The 17,882-nt window shown below is 41.1% G+C and overlaps 1 protein-coding gene across 2 annotated transcripts in view; it reads right to left on the reverse strand.

The window, feature by feature from the left end:
- The window catches only part of xkr4 (XK related 4), a 28,506-nt gene extending 15,673 nt beyond the window's left edge, over nt 1-12,833 (reverse strand). Inside the window, exon 1 of one of the 2 annotated variants that reach the window (XM_068568848.1) lies at nt 11,415-12,833. In XM_068568848.1, coding sequence (XP_068424949.1) covers nt 11,415-12,121 — 707 coding nt within the window. In that variant the 5' untranslated portion in view covers nt 12,122-12,833. The remainder of the gene's footprint in view (nt 1-11,414) is intronic. The other variant, XM_068568856.1, reaches the window with a different exon arrangement.
- Nucleotides 12,834-17,882: the final 5,049 nt, after the last annotated feature.

Raw genomic sequence — 17,882 nt, forward strand, 5'->3', positions numbered from 1 at the left:
TAGCAGGGCTCTAAAGTTTTGAAGACAGGCAAGAGCGATATATATCACTGGGAGCCGTTGACTGGGGAGGGGGAACGAGGGGAGACGGGGACGGGGGGAGACGACGACAACAAATACGCGCCGCGACAAATACATGCCGCGCGCCGGACATCTCCAGTCCTGTACCATATTCCAATCACAGCCTTTTTTATATGTATCTGTGAATAAAGAAAAATATAACAGTTAAGTGTAATCTGTGCCCTGGAGCCTGGCACTTTGTTGTTCAAAACTAAAGCTCATTAAAACATACCTGCGTTCAACAATGGGGCAGGGACGTCTAAGTGGTCTTGCTGTCACCAGCATCAATGGTGAAGTGGCTCAGAAGCTCATATGATGACCTAATTAGAGATTTTGCAGCAAAGAAATGCAGACGTGTGCCTCTATAGAGCCTCCCAAAACTGGTGCAAATGCTTGATCCATATAGAATTGCATTATGGCTCGTTCAAAAATTATGTCTTTTTTTATTTTAATAATTTGGTCAGTTATGTCTTTTTCATTTGTGACAAAAAAAATCTTTCAACAAAATTAATATAATAACATGCGCTTGATCTTTCTCTTCTGATTTGAGGTTGATTTTTTATAGAGTAATGTGGGTTTCATAACCCTAACTTGAATGGATTTATGTCGTAGTAACAGAGACATTTGCTTACATCTATTTTTACATTGATATAAATGCATGTACAATGTTTATAAACTTGAATAAACAATAATCAAATACAAAGACAGTTATTTAACAATATGTTCGGTAGTAATTACATGTATTACATTTTATTGTTACAGTTATAACCTGCCCTTTGAAGGAGACCATGATGCTGGTGTGGCCTGGTGTGAAAATGAGTTTGACACCCCTTGTGTAGACTGTTGAGATGGGTCGCATTTGATCCGGACTCTAAGCCGGCAAGGATTGACGGGATGTTTAAACATTGGCACAGAATTGGCATCACTTCTTACTGTTCAATTTCACCACAGGGAGAACTGGATAGCTTTCAGAAAATTTCAGAGACGTATGGTTTAGAACAAGGGTGTCAAACATAGAGCCTGCGGGCCGGATCATTGTCAGAAACATTGTCGTTAATTATGCGTTTTTTTGCTGTGATTTTTCTGGTCCGGCCCACTTGAGATCAAAATGGGCAGCATGTGGCACTTTACTAAAACGAGTTTGACACCCCTGGTTTAGAATAACTAGATTTTTTAAAAATATTTACAAACCAGGACCTACTTTGATTAAAACAAAGGAGAAATGTGATGCTGATTTAATTGATATATTTAATGACATATATAAAACTATGGACAACTGGAAACTTATTTCAAAATTATACTCAAGTATTCAATCCAGTAGAAAACACTCAACATATAAGGTTAGATTAAAATAGGAGAAAGAATCTGGACTTCTCGTTTCAGAGGACTGGTCAAATATGTGCTCTGTGCAGTCCACTTCCAACGGCTCGGGTCTCTGGAGGGAATTCTGTTGGCGGAATCTGATTAGATATTTCATGACCCCCAAATTAAAATGTGCACGAACAGGTGCGGCAGGAAGGAGTCTATGTCAGAGGGAATGTGGAGAACAGCTGGCGGATCATTGCCATATATTCTGGAGCTGCCCAGCCATTCAGCCATACTGAAGTAAGACGGACTGTTTTTGGAGATGGATTTGACTGTTCTTTTTCTACAGTTTATTCGGGCAATATCACAGATCACTTTTTGGTGCAAGACAAATATTTGTTAAAGATATTACTAGTAGCCAGCAAGAAAGCTCCAACAAGAAAATGGCTGCGGGCCGAGCCTCCAACAGAGACTGACTAGACAGATATTGTAACTGATGTTCAAAATATGGATAGAATGGCTCTCTCGCTGACTCTACGGTTTAATACATTTTTGAAGTATTGGGAAAAATGGATTGTGTTTGTGATCTCACAATCACTGATCTGTTATTGGGTGGATTGGCATTTGTTTTCATCAGTGTAGCATCAGTATGAATGTATAGACCTGTGACCAACTTTTTGTTCCATGTATGTATGTTTGTCTCATTGTATCTTTGTTTCTTCGAAAAATAAAGTATAAAAAAACGAAATATAAATAGTAGAGTACAGATATCCCAAAAAAATACTTTAGTACACTAACATAGTATTTATACTTTGTTACTATACAGTGTTTCCCCGAGGTTTAGATCTTCAGGGGGGGGGTCCTCGATGACACCGACAATGACAAACACCAAAAGCATTGCTATTTCTGTAAATAACATCATTTTGTGACTCCATCTGTGCTTTTATAAATAACAGAATAAAGGACAATAACAATTTTCAATTAAACCAAATTGCCCTGTCGGACCACAAAAAAAGAAGAAAAAAATTGCAATCATCTGTGCAAAAAAATAAATTATATGTACTTAGTACTAAATAGCTCATTTAGTGTTAGTATTATTTAGTATTAGTGTTAGTGGCTGCAGTGAGCTGCTTTCCTCTACACATCTTTTTAAAACGTTGTTGTAGACTTCATAAGGCTGCTTTCAGTTACTGCTCCATGATGAGATGAGATCTTTTTCCGGTTTTGAGAGATAGAACAGCAAAAAAGATGACTTCACTTGGAGCAGGAGAGCTGCTACGGGTTCAGAGAGCTGCTCCGGTGCTTCTTGCAGGAGAGCTACTGTTGCCATCTTCTACCTGGGAGCGTTTAAAACGCAGATATAGTTGTCTGCTTGTCACGCGACGTATTTTTCTATGCTCTATGCCTGCTGCTTGGTGCTCAGCACTCACCTGTGTGCGCGCACATGTCTCTGCGCATCGGGGCGGAACAACACCGTGCACGATACAGAGCGCAGAGGAGAAGTGTTTACGCGCGACCACGTATAGACAGAAATGACAAGCTGTCGTGTAGATCCGATCAATAAAATACGGCCGTTTAGTTTGTTTAATAACAGAACAAGGTGTAGACCTGTTCTATACGAAAGAGAACCTTAAATGACGTATTGTGATCTGGCGATATAGAGAAAATTACAGGAGGGCGGGGGTTTCACTGCTATACGCCACTGGTCGAGAGTCACACCGAGGTTCTTGTCAGTCGGGGTCGCGGCCAACACAAAGTTGTTGAATTGAATAGTAAGGTCGTGGGTGGGAGAGACTTTTCCTGGAAGGAAGAGTACTTCAGTCTTGTCAGGGTGGTGTGCGGACATCCACTGAGAGATATCAGTCAAACCGGCAGAGTGGCGTGCTGCTACCTGTGTTTCTGATTGGGGAAATGAGAGGATCAGTTGGGTATCATCAGCATAGCTATGGTAGGAAAAGCTATGCAAGCGGATGACAGAGCCGAGAGAGTTGGCGTAACGAGAGAAGAGGAGAGGACCTAGGACGGAGACTTGAGGGACCCCAGTAGTGAGAGGATAGGTTCCGACACGGATCCTCTCCAAGTTACCCGGTAGGGGAAAGACACAGTAAAAACGAGAAGCTATTTGATGTATTTACCCATTGACCCCCACGGTTTCACTCTCTCTGTCTTATTTAGCTTCCACAAAAGCCACACAGTGGGAACAGAATCAAACACTTCTTAAACTTGTTCAGTACTTACAAGTCTCTCAAATCTTGTTGCAGACAAAGCATGGCTTAATTTGTTTTTTTATCTACAATGACCAAAGTGGGTAAAGTATCTTTCTAATGCAGGGAAAATATGAACTTTGTGTTAGTGGAGACACAAAGACCCTGTGTTATATATATATATATATATATATATATATATATATATATATATATATATATATATATATATATATATATATATATATATATATAGTCCAGGGGTCGCCAACACGGTGCCCTTGGGCAACTTGTCGCCCGCAGGGACCACGTGAGTTGCCCGCGAGACGTGTTCTAAAAAAAAAAAAAGAAATTCGTCAAAAAAAAATAAGTTATCAACCGACCATGGTCGCGTTAAAACTCTGCTCTGTATCGCAAGCAGCGGAGTTCCGCCCACAACGCGGGCGCGCACAGAGCACACACACGGACACGGCGCACACACAGGTGAGCACACACACACACACACACACACACACACACACACACACACACACACGGGCGCGCACACAGTGGACAGAGAGAGAAACACAGCTAGGAAAAATATGTTGTTTTCAATGGGATTTGCTACTTTAAGCTAACATTTTTTTTTAGCTAACAGCTATCAGTTTTAACATAAGAGTACATAAGAGTTCATGTACATGCGGGTCAAGACAAACAGGCTGCAGCCTGGAGCTCCATGAACAACGTTTCTGACTATATCGAGAGTCTCTGGGAGCAAGAGGAAATGCTGATTTTAAAAGTTCACTGTACGCCGTTAACAGGCTGCTCTGCGCATGCGCGACTCGCCGATTCTTGGCATTTCGCCAAAAGCCAATCTTTATGAGATATCCGTGAGGTCTTTTCTGCTGTTGCGTCTTCCATCAGAAAACAGACCTCAGCTCATTAAGCATGAATTGGGAGTACATATCAAATCTACAACCCAGTTTATAAAAGATGTGGAGAGGAAAGCAGCTCAGTAAGCCACATATGCACTCATTCTGTTTTGTTTTGCAAAAAACTAGCTTATTGAATTCCACAATAAGCTATTTACTAGTAACTAAATATTAGTTATTTTTTACACGGATATAACTTTACTTTCATTTTTCTAACAAAGTGATAAAAACAAGTTTTTTCTACCATCATTGTTGTGGAAATTGTTAATAATTATTGTGAGGAATAATTAACATTGATATGTGATCGACAGTTCACATATAGTATAATTAAAAGGTGATCTGTGCAACTTTGTTGTTCAGGAAGTTTGTATCAAACAAGTAGCCCTTCAGATTATTTTGTACCTCAAAGTAGCTCTCGGTTTCAAAAAGGTTGGTGACCCCTGATGTAGTCTATACTTTCCCTTTGCAGTTTCATTTGAAAAGACCGGATTACAACATGGACGTTGCCTGAGCAGCGATCATCTTCAGCGGCAATTTTACCTCTGCAGACCCGAGGCGAGAGCTCATTTAATGAAGTGAATTAATTATTACTTTTCAGTCTGGCCTACATTTTCATGTATGTCTCATTCTCTATCTCTAAAATATCACCGACACATGGAATTAATTTAGTAGCAGCCCAATAGGCCGTGAAATGAAATTCCACTATTAATAAAAAATTTAAAAATGAAATTTAGGCTGAGGGCAATAAAGCTGCAGCCAGTCCATGGACAGATGAACATGCCACGTATCTCACTGTTTGTGTGTGTTTGTGTCTACAAATACAGATATTGACTTGTTAACCTGTCACTCTGAAGGAGTTCTGACTGCTTCCCTTACATCTACAGAAAAAAGGCAGCTCATTCAGCCTTAAAGCAAGACCACCCTCACTGCCATCAATACTGCCAGCATTACCATGGCAATGCTACTCTTCATGATAGGATATTTATGGCACTGAATCATTTGTCTACACTGAGCATAAAACTCACTGCTGGAGGCTCGAGGTACCAGTTTCCTACTGAAGAACCATCTGAACTGCAATTTCAGAAAAAGAACAGTGGCCACTTCTGTACTAAGCACCTTATATTTTAGTTTCATAACCTGCAGGCCTGCTGTTGTATTTGAATGTCAGTCCTATTAGATTGTCTACTGATGATATATATATATATATATATATATATATATATATATATATATATATATATATATATATATATAAAATAGCTTGAGGGACAACGGTGGCTAAAAGGTTTGGGCTGCTGTCTACTCTCAAATAAAAAGTGCAGCCAATGCAGTGCATTAAGGCCTCCCTATGCTTCAAACCAACTAGATCATATGACATGCTCTGATTTTCTGATGACCTGTGGTTGTTTTAGCAGTGACATGGAACACACCTGGTGTAATCAATGGCCCAGAGAATCTGAGAATGAACAGGTTTGATTGTATTCTTAACGCACAATGAGAAATATTTCTAATGATCAAGTCAGTGTTTGTCAACATTACCTTGCCAGTGAGTAGTAGAGAGCCAAAGATCTACAGACCTCAGGCCAGCTATCTGCAATATATGGGTTTCTGCTAGTGTTCAAAGCTTTCTGCACATTCAGAACATGTCCCACACACATCTGTGTTGACTGAGAAGTCATACATTTGAAAAAAAGACATGTCCTATAGTCTGCTGTGCATTACACATCATTACTCTGCTGGTGTGAGAGCTTCCCCTTTAGCAATTTGAAAATTAAAAACATATATATATACAATATACAATAGGGAAACGTCCAACATCTGAGAAGGAAGCATGGAGATTGAATTAATTTTTGGGGAGTGGACCCTGATATGATCATCCCCCTGACTACCCAGCCAGGCCTGCCACACCAAACGCCACAGAAAACAGTCGACTGCCGCAGAAGGAGAGCGAGAAGAGCCGAGTTAACATTCCTCATCATGCAAATGTTGTACAAATACATGTTGCACAAATGCAAATTGCTTTGTCAGGTTTTATTGGGCCGCCAAATGCATTTCGTTGTGCATGCCTGTGTTGCATAATGACAAATAATTATCCTTGAGCTGCACAAGCCACTTTCACCACTGTGCAATCCCACATTTTGGTTTGTGCCTTCCTGCTTCCTGTCACTTTTTTTTTAATCTCATGCAGCATTATGTTTTTTGGGTTGTCTGTCCATCTGTTTGTTCCATTCTCGTAAACACAACATCCCAGGAACACCTGGAGGGAATTTCTTCAGATTTAGCACAAACGTCTACCAGGACTCAATGATGAGCTGATAACATTATGGTCATAACTCAATCATTTATATGCTAATTATGACATCACACAAATGTCTTCCACGATACAATAAAGACATTTAGAACACAAGTGAATGTAATTTGCAACTTTACCCGTTGGTGGAGGCAGACAACCATGAGGTGGTAATTCTATAATTAATTATTTTATTGACTTTTACCCATTCTGATACAATATTTGTAAATATTGTAAGCATTTCCTATTTTATTAGCAATGTAAGGAAGACATGTAATGATACAAAGCTCCACCTGCTTCTGAGAAAAAGAGAGTCTCATTACATCACAGTCTGCTGCTCTCTCCACACCCTCACTGTTCCTCTCCTGCTTTGTAAGTAGACTGTGAATAATGCAGGGGACAGATAGGCCTCACACACACAGAGACACACTCACACACACACTGCATTTTCTGCACCCTGATCTTAACCAACAACATCCAACCAAATGTCCAACTTGAACCCCAGCATCAGAGTTAAGGTCAGAATGTTTTTCTTAATAATAATAATCACTCTCTTCTTAACTCTGGTTTGGTCTTCACCAACTTCTGAGAATAATAGCTGGCTGTTTAACTGGTAAATGCTCCACTGTGACTCTAATGCCTCATCTCCACTGCGTGGTTCGGCTTGACTTGACTCGGCTCACTTTTGGCCCCGGGTCCTTTTCTCTATTTCGTTTTGCAAGGAGGATAGTAACCCCTCAGTGAGGACAGGATTCTCATCTGATTGCCAAAGTGACGGCAGGTGAAACTACCACCCACTTACCACCCACTGGTATCGGTTCAGCCCACTTTCAAACCCCCACAAAAAGAAAACAAGTACTATCCACAACTTTGTTTGGATGTTTGAAAATCCAAACATGGGAGATGCAGTGTAGCTAGTTTGCAAGATTATTATAAACCAAGGAACTATCATCAGACGATAACTGATGGCTTCCAAGATTACATACAGATACAGTCACAGATTTTCCCTCCAAGCAACATTTTCACATTGCATCGATTTATTTGACTCAAACACATTTGACTCAAATTCATGCAGGTTGAGGTAGAAACAAGGAACTACAGTACATATGATTATAGAAAAAAATAGTATACAGAGCTGGCATCCACTGGGAAGAATGAAGAATAGAGAGCTGTATGCCCATTAATATCTTATTAAGATGCTGAACATCAACTAATGAAAAGTATGATGACCCTCCAAGTTCAATATGTTGACGATAATGTAGTTATTGGCTCATGCTAGTGAGACTAATCAATAGTCCATTTCTGCAAATACTCTTTGATCAATTTTGATCTCATGTTATGATTCACATCAATAAAGTACAGAATCTAAAAATTTATATCACCTCTTGAATCTGGTAAAACCTTCCAATGATGATGCGATGATGATAAAAGTGTTATTTATTGATTTATTTGTGAATATATTGTAAATAAATAAACATATCCATAATCTAGAAATAGCATCATGCCTTCTGGTTGTTCTTGACTTATGAATTCCAAGGTATTTAGAACATTATTTTGACTGTGAAATAAATGAAACCCTCATGTAGGCCTGCAGATGAGAATCTACTGTTATTTTTGACTTACTGCCAACTTAAAGTTTGGTAAAAAAAAAAAAAAAAACATTCTTAGGTAATGAAATGAAAGTGAGAAAACAAATGGAGAAACCATGAGAGACAGTCTGTTCTTCACTGACACAGCTGCTCTCAGAACAGTTAGGTCCAATTAGAAGAATGAACGATATTCACTATACGTAGCGTCATCTCTTGTATTTTTACTGGAGCAGCTCACTTAAAATGTATTAAAATAATTTATTAATTTCATAGTGTGTCACTAATTTTATTTGCTACTGAATGTGTCTTTATGTACATTTAACAAATAAAATCCTTGTTTCTGTAACTGCACCTCTGGCAGCCTCGTCTCCTGAAACCTTTCAGTCCTGATACCGATACCTGGGCTTTAGGTATCATCTGGATGTTTTTTTATTATTAAAATAATAAACTGTTTAACAGACATCTTTAAAATTAACACAAATTGCAATGTAAATGTTTTAATGTAGCAACAAATTGGTAAAACTTAAACAGTAAGACAATTTCCAGTATGTAATGTACAAACATAGCATTCCTTTGATCAAATAAGACCCATTGCCATCAATATTCAGCTGTTTGAGGCACTGATATTGCTGTATGCTAAAAATGACAGTCATATACAAAATAACTTGATTACATTAATTATGTTTCGAGGGAAAAGTATTTTCTACTGGATCACATTTCTATTATTTTCTATTAATCCTATAGGCTATGTAAATTCATGCAAGGAGGCGGTCCGAGTGAATGTGTAGTTTCTCCTTCGAAATCAAGTATTATATGCAAACATAATAAGTTTCCTCTGTAGTCTTTTAAGCAGTTTCTGCTTTGCATCATATTCAGGAAATACACAAATATACCACAGCTTCAGCGTAATTGCAATGACTTCAGCTGTTACCACATTAACAATAACAGAGCTGCAAATGTGTTACTAAAACGCAGTAAAGCACAAAAAAAGAATGTGACGCTGCCACATCGACTTTATGGGTCTCATTTACACTTACTCTTAACAAATATTTACACTGAATTTGACATTCTGGTCTTATTTGTCTAGATTATAAAATATCTGTCGCTGACTGTGTGTGTTCAAGGCAGGACGCAAAGACACATTCTGAACGGTGCAATTTCATACTAAATTAGGGCTAAGAGACACAAAATCTCAAATAAAATGTCAAATTGTTAATTTTGTCTCTTCCAAATTCTGATCTGTGCCACACATGTGTTTATAACCATAAAACAATAACAATACAGAGATGGACATTTTTCTATGAGGTAGTGTCCTTAAATCATCAGCAATTATATGTTAAATAGACATCTGAACTCATACACAACCTTTCCTCTTCAGGGAGACCAGCCAATTTTCACAGCAATGTATCTAAGAGGGAGACCTTTTACTAAAATAGTGATTGATTGTGATGAATTCATATGTCTTGAAGCTGTCAGTAAATAGTGAAAATGACCATTACAAAGAGTCCAAGTTAAATGTCTTGTTTTGTCTAAAACCCAAAAATATATTGAGTTAAAATTAACAAGAAAACATAGAAAAGCAGCCAAGCATACTGTGGGGACAGCAACCTGTTTAAAATGATTAACTGTCAAACCTTGTTGGTGAACAATATTCTGTTAATCAATGAACTTATTGTTTGCTCCAGTAATCAGCCGTTTCTAATGTTACTGTTAGTGTGAAAACTATAGGTTTTCACAAGCAATGAATCACTCTAGACACATTCACAAGCATGTTCACATTTCTGTCTGAGGTTTGCAGATTTGCATCACATATCCCACTGATGGAACACATCCGGTTAAGATTCATCAACAAAAAACGAATTACATAATAAACTGTCAATGTACAGGTTCATGTGTGCATGCCAGAAGTAGGGCTGCTGCAGTCTAACCCGTAGGAATCAGGTGACAGAAAAAATGGAGAACCCTAGTTCTATGTACGGTATTACACAGTGTATTATGTACAGTATTTTAGTGTACTATGTACAGTATTACGCACTGTACTGTAAAGGTCACAAGGCTGACTACCATATATATGTGCAGCTCAGAACAGGTCAAGCAGACAGTAACACTTTGGCTGCAGCCGGGGCAATGGCTGAGGACTCTGAGGTCATGTTATCATGTGTGATTTTGTTGGATTGCTGTGTGTAACTTGCAATTTTGGCAAAAATCAATGGGGGGAAAAAAAGGATTCAGTGTTCAGATACTTTTTATGTCAATGTGTTGTGAAATAATTAGACAGAGGGCTACTGGCTACACTCTGCTTTGTGCTGCTTGTCTTTGGTTGAACTAAGTAACAGGGTTGCAAAGAGTGTCCAATTCAGGTAGATTTCCAATGCAAGTTAAGCTTGGGAGTGTGGGAGATTTTGCACAATTTTAATATACAAATCAGAGCTGCAACAAATAACCGATAAGCAGATTGTAATGCGTCAAAATCCTGCTTATAATGTGTTATTCATAAAAAATGCTCCCAACATTTCTTCCACCGCTGGTTACTCTGCAGCATGCGCACCAGGATACCTCAGTAATAGTTAGCTAGATTTAATGAATGGCTGCCGTCAAACATGCATCTTGAATTATGATTAATTCAAATTTGTGTCTGCACCCGCAGGCTGTTCGGTAAGTTTTTTCCCATGACACCAAAAGAGAAAAGTTCCCACAGCATCTGCAGCATCCACTGCTTGACACAAGGTGGGATTGACAGGTTGGGGCCCACTCCCTGTGTTTCTAGTAAAAGATAGAGTAGCCATCATTCCTTTCCATGTCAAAGATGGCAGCTTGAGCTGGCCTCATTCTGGGGCCACCTTGGTGCCAAGAGTGCCAACTACTGTCAGAGAAGCCCTCTGCTCATTCATTTATTTTTACCACACACATAAACACATCATTAATTTTTTACCACACACATAAACAAACACCCCACACACACACACACACACACACACACACACACACACACACACACACACACACACACACACACACACACACACCGTCATTACCCATCCCAAGGCCTACTTCCTACCTCCATATCTGGCCCATCTGGAGGATGTGGATGACGGACTGGCCGAACCAGACGCAGAAGGAGTAGTAGCGGGAGCGCTTCCTGCCCCGGCCGCCCCCCGCGGTGCTCGCGGTGCTGTTGGTCGTGGTGTTCTTGCTGGCCGTCGACGCCTGCCTCTGCGGCGTGGCCGGGTGGTGCGGAGCAGTAACGTCGCCTTGCGAGGCCGAGCCGCTCAGCAGCTTGTTCCCATCCATGTGGGCGCAGTCGGCGGCGGATTCGGCGTTGTCCTCGGTGCCGAAGTCGTGGACGAACCATCTGAAGCTGAAGAGCTGGACCGAGAAGGAGCCCAGCACCACGAAGAAGAGCGTCAGGCCGAACCACCAGTAGTCGCGGCGGAGGTAGTAGTCGACCGACAGCCACACGTCGGTGCCCACGTCGGCCAGATACACGGCCACCGCGGATGCGATCCAGAGGCAGTCCCACACCGTGTATTTCTGCTGCTCCCTGCCCGGACGTAGGCACGTCGAGTTGGAGCCCCCGCCGCCGCCACCGCCGCCGCAGCACCGCGACTCGCCGTTGGCGAAGTCCCCGTCCCCGGTGCCCGCAGAGTCCGTCTGGGCGCCCGGGTGGAGCCCCTGAACCGAGCCGGAGTGCTCGGAGTTCTGCAGCGGCGTGAAGGCCACGTCGCTCTTCTTCATCTTCAGGACCCCGTCCGACTTCGCCGCCATTATTGGACGCTATTAATGTTACTCTCTTATTTTTCCAGCGGTCCTCCTAGCCTCGTCTCCTCTAGGCTTCCCCCTACCTCTCTCCGTCGACACCCTTCTGTGTGTGGCTCTCCTCCTTTCTGGGCAGGTTTAGCTCCTTCACACTGCTGCCTGCTCATAATACAGAATCGAGATAAAAACGAGAACTGACCGAGAGCTTGCTCCGATATTTCGGTCCATAACACGTCTTGATTGGGATTCTCCGGTTTGTGGTCCGCTCACATCCAGCCGACAGAAAGGGGGTTCCGCTTTGTGTCCTTCGTCTGCAGACACCCTACCCGAACAGGTTCTGCTTCTGCGGTTTGTCTCTCTTTGAGTCCTGGTGCTGAGACAGATGTTGAGGGCGGAGATGGAGACTGAGACAGGAGCGGAGGAAAAGGAGGAAAGGCTGCATCCATCTGCCTGTTCTATGGCACAGACTAAAAACTATGACATCATCCTCCTCTCTCTCCCTCGACGACTCTCTCCCTCCTAATGCCAGTCTCTCGGTCTCGCGGCTGTTTGTGTACCATCTGAGATCCGTTACAGCACATAGTAAAGACTGTGCTCTGGTCCGAAATCTGCTATTGCGGGGCATACATCCTCCTCTCAGTTGACCTGTCAGCGTGCAGCCTTCCTGTCCACCGGGATGTAAACGCCTGAGGTGACGCAGCCTCGAGTCCTGCAGAGCAGACTGCTTTCCAGCACCATGGACAGTTACTAGCTGTTACTCAGCAGCCTCTGCAGAGACTTGAACTACAGTTCCCAAAACGTTGACGTAATCACCACATCATTTTATAGTGTGCAACACTTTATTTGCTTAACAGAAGGCCATCTCACACTAAAAACCTCAACCAAACTGTTGCCAAAGAGTTGGAAGAATGGGCTGCTGTTGTCGGAAATAGCTTCATGCTGTCGAAAAACAGAGCCTAACCTTAAGTACAGGTTTTCCGATGTGGGCGAAAATGTCCTCTTGAACACAGACATGCAAAAGGCCAAAGACACACACACACTTACATGTTCAGCCTCACTTTGTGGGCATTTTGAGTCTTTATTTGTTTTGTGTCTCTGTGTATTTCTTTTTAGTAATGTTGTGCCTGTGTGGTTGTTGTTTGTCTCTTTTCAGGATGCTTTAGAGCCTTGTGTCTCTTAGTTATTCTGAGTTTCTACTTCCTGTATGTCTATATGCAGTCATTGCATTGTTGTGTCTCTGTGGTTGCTTTGTGTCTCAATGTAATCTTTGTTAGTCTCTTTGTAATTGATTTGTGTCTTTTTGTAGTAATGTTGAGTCTTAGTTGCTCTTAGGCTCTCTCTGTCTCTTTGTAGCTGTTTTTCATATCTTTGTAGTTTCTTTGTAGTCATTGTGTGTCCGTTCATTTGCTTTGTTTCTCTTTGTAATATTTATATTTAGTTTTTGCATCTTTGCGGTCATTTGACCTTTGTAGTCGTTGTGCGCCTCTTTGTAGTAGCTTTGTCTCTTTATAGTTATTTTTTGTAGCTTTGTGTACATTTTAGAAGATCATCGCACATATGAAGCAGTACAAGTGCAGAAACAGCACGACACAACATGCAATCTATTGAATTTCAGTCCAGTTTCTTTATAGCTCTGAATGGCTTCTTTTTTTAGGACAATGCTACGTAACAAACCTACTCAGTTGGTTTAAAGAAAAAAAACCTGATTGGGCTTTAAATCAATATGTTAGGTGTAGTAAAAAAATGAACGGTGGATTTAGGAAAACTATCACAAACATTAGGTTTAAGCAACAAAATGTGTTAAACCGTCTCTCCCAGCGACCCTCACTTGCTCTGACCATTGTACACTGTAAAATCCGATTAGTTCATCTTATTTTAAAAAATCTTGCAAACTGATTGGTTTAAAAAAAGTAAATTAACTTATTACAGGAAGTATTGTATGTTGTACTAACACATATACTATATTTACACTTGAGTTAAAGTAACTAAAAATAATGAGTAAGAAGTACTTAAAACTTTACTCAAGATGTACTTTTGACTTTTCAAATTACTATTTCAAACAACTAAATGATTTCAAGTGAAATATACTTTGTGTGTATTTCAAACTACCAGGCATGAAAACGGGTCACGGGTGAAAAAGGTGAGGAGGAGGGGTAGGTATTCGCCTCACTCTCTTTAAATCCCCCACTGTTCTAACCTTACCTTGGTTAACCCTTAGTACGGAACCTGTAGCCGGCGACAGAAATTAATATACAAACTTGATGCAATTCCAATGGAAAGCTTCGCTTAGCATTCAGAATGTCATGCGGCACTTTCCGTAACGTTTAAGCCGGCTGTTTCTTGACAAACCGACCACAGATTTAATGCTTAAACAACTAACTTCTTGCCTGAAAACATCCGAAAATTACATTTTGTGACTCAACAACAGTAGTATTCAGGGAACGTCAACTTTCAGTTGTGAGTTTTCTCATCAAATACAAAGAAAATTGCATATTGAGAATCAACCGCTGGAGACATCTTAACGCTAATTGGCTTTACTTGACGCGTCATATCAAAGATGTTCTATTTATGAAAATACCAACATCAACTTTTCTTTGCGTCTTACGGTCCAATCTCAGTAACGCTGGCGCGGTCGCGCAGATCCAAAAAGGAGGACAAATACGCGTCCAGCTTGATGCTGCGCTGGACGGCGAACAAGGCATTGAAAATCCGGACTGTTCGGCCTAAATCAGGACTGTTCGGCCTTAATCCGGATGTCTGGTCACCCTCGTCCCCTCACCTCAAAATCTACCTCCTTAGCTAATAATTTTCCACCGGAGCTTTAGCGAGCTCCTGCTGTGTTCAATGACTCAATTCATCAAACTGTAGCTAACGCTATGTCTCCTGGGTAACTTAACTTAGATATACCATAAAATATTACATTATCATGCACTTGCGCTCAGTTCTGGCACGCAGACTTGTTTGCAGTTCACTGAATATCAATACCCCCCTCCCTACCCCCCCCAAAACAAAAAACCTAATTGAATCTACACGATTCACGTAGGTCACCTATTTTGGTTTCAAAACGGTGAATTTCTCCATAAGGTGAGGTATTTTCATGTCTGACAACACATTAGGGCTGTGCAGTATACCGGTTCAACCGGTCCATACGGCATGAATTTTTTATATACTGTCATACCAGTGGTGCATAGCAGTAACGACCGTTGTCGCTCTTGGGCAGATAGCAAAATGTAATGTTCATAGCTCAGAGGTGGGGGCGCACGGGTCTGAGCTACTTATGTATCAGTTTTTATCACTTCAGTCATGGTTTAACTTTAACTCCATAAGATCAAGGCTGCCATTCCGACAGATTGAGAAAAAATAAATAAACTACAGCAATATTAGCTCACTGCTAGCTACGCCTCTAATGCCACACCGTTCATACACAGATATCACTGCAGCTCTGTCCCTCGAGCTGCCTAACCAAAGTCTACCTAACCTCCCCGCTAGTCTTTAGGCGCTACTCATGGTGGGTATTTACACACTGAAACCCGCAGGCCCGGGAAAGCAACCATGAACTGGTTACCCACCCGCAGCCTTGGACGTGCCCCCGAGACAACTGCTCCATCCATATTCGACACCACACTACCAACCCCCCAACGAATTCCAAAGGGAACCTGCTCTCATCTACCAGGGGCAGAACTGCCCTTCACTTACCTTGCATACGAACACCAGTAGCCGAGAAAACCCAATTTACACAAATCCCCCCCCACCACCTCCCAAAAAATAATATAGTTCGGACGAGCCCCCAATTGTTATGTGCCCCGACTAGTCAAGGATAGCTGGGGAGTACAATGACACAAGCAGCAATGGGAATAAACAAAAACGGGGTTTATTTAGCAAGTAACAAAAGAAAACAATGACTACTTTCTCAAAAAAAAGGAGGAAGTGGTAGCACGCGTCCGTGTCTGCGATGGGCTCAACCGCCAATCAGGCTGGCCTCCGCAGCCTCTTATTCATTTGCCATCCCAATCAGTTGATCGCCCTTAGCTGCAGGATCATGGGCGTCACCTGGGGGGTGGAGAGGGCCAGTGAGAGAGAGAGAGAGAGAGAGAGAGATAGAGAGACGCCACCCGTAACACTTGGTTAGAACTTTATAACAATTTATAACAATTAATAAACCACAACTTACGCTTTTTTAACAGCTCAAAACACCCCAACACAACCGTTTGTGAAACATGAACAATTTGTAACACTAATATTGGATATTCATAAAATTACACCGCCAAACTGCATGCTGGGTACACGTTACCTTACTGTTGCTGCAGCCTCTTGCAGACCTTTAACACAGTTCTTCAAGGAAACAGTTGTTGGCTTTACAAACTGTAAATATGTTTCTTAACTCGCACTGGACATTTCAACACAACCTTGTTTAACGACACTTCTGCAGAAAGCTTAGTCATGAGGCATTTACTTGTAACTTGGACTTTCCCGGTGCTCGCCTGCGACCAAAAATGTGTTTGTCAACTTTCATTATGTGACAATTAAATTAATTTTCCGGAGACCTGACACGCTCAGGGGGATGACTTGTCGTCCCGTAACCACTAGCGATGTGTCGTTCGTGAACGATTTGTTCAAATGAACGAATCCTTACAAGGACTCAAGAGTAATGAGTCTTCTCAAAAAAAGATTTGTTCATGTTCTCGTGGCTGCTCATCGGGACTTGCATAGTCTCAGCCAACCAAACAGAAATGATTTGTTGAATGCAGGTCACGTGAAAAAGGATCCAAAGACTCATACAAAGACCGCGTCGAGAAATGAACGAATCATTTCTGTTTCCTAGTACTGAGCCTATGCAGGTCATGTGGGAAACAGATCCAAAGACCCGTATGCGGCAGATGAACAAAAGCGGAAGTGAACACGAAGACACGGTCAGGAGTCCTGACCGGTCTTCACATCACTAGTAACCACAAGGCAGCCTGTTTGATCCCTGGTATCCCTTAGTTTACATGTTGAAGTGTCTTGAACGGCGACTGTGGCTCAGTGCTTAGCAAGCCCTTCTTATAATCAGATGATCGGTGGTTTGTCATGGAAAAAAATACATCACTAAAAATTAAATAATATTGAAACACATCAAAAAAAATACATCACTAAAAATAAAATAATATTAAAACACATCAAAAAAAATAAATCACTAAAAATAAAATAATATTAAAACACATCAAAAAAAATACATCACTAAAAAAAGATTGAGAACAACTGCTCTAGTAGTTTTCTTGAAATATCTTTTCTGTTTTCTGTCTATCCCAGTAGCATATGTAGGTTGTGTGGGTCTTTACATTACAATTAATTTAGCTGATGCTTTCATCCAAAGCAACTTACATTTTTGCTCTATACACCGTAGCCACAGCAACTGGGAGCAATTCGGGGTTAAGTGTCTCGCTCAAGGACGCAATGACATGCACTAGCAGAAACGGGGCTCAAACCACTGGGCGGACGGGCATGCTACCCGTGCTGTTGAAACAACATAGGTTTTCGGCTTTAAACAAAGGATTAACTTTTGTAACACTGTTTTTTAAACACAAGCTGAAGATGAGAAGATGTGAAGTGGCTGCAGTTTGATTATTTCACCTGTTTGACAAGAAATGCCAAAATGTTGTCATTGACTGCTGAAGATATTTTGTGATCATCAATTAAATCAATTAAAAATTTCTTGAATATCATAAAATTAGAGATAATAGGGACATTTGTAGGAATAAAATCTAGTGGATTCCCATAACAGTATATTGTT

The sequence above is a fragment of the Clinocottus analis genome, unplaced genomic scaffold (assembly GCF_023055335.1).
Source record: "Clinocottus analis isolate CAN_PGR_092001 unplaced genomic scaffold, fCliAna1.0.p SCAF_11, whole genome shotgun sequence".
Lineage (NCBI taxonomy): Eukaryota > Metazoa > Chordata > Actinopteri > Perciformes > Cottidae > Clinocottus > Clinocottus analis.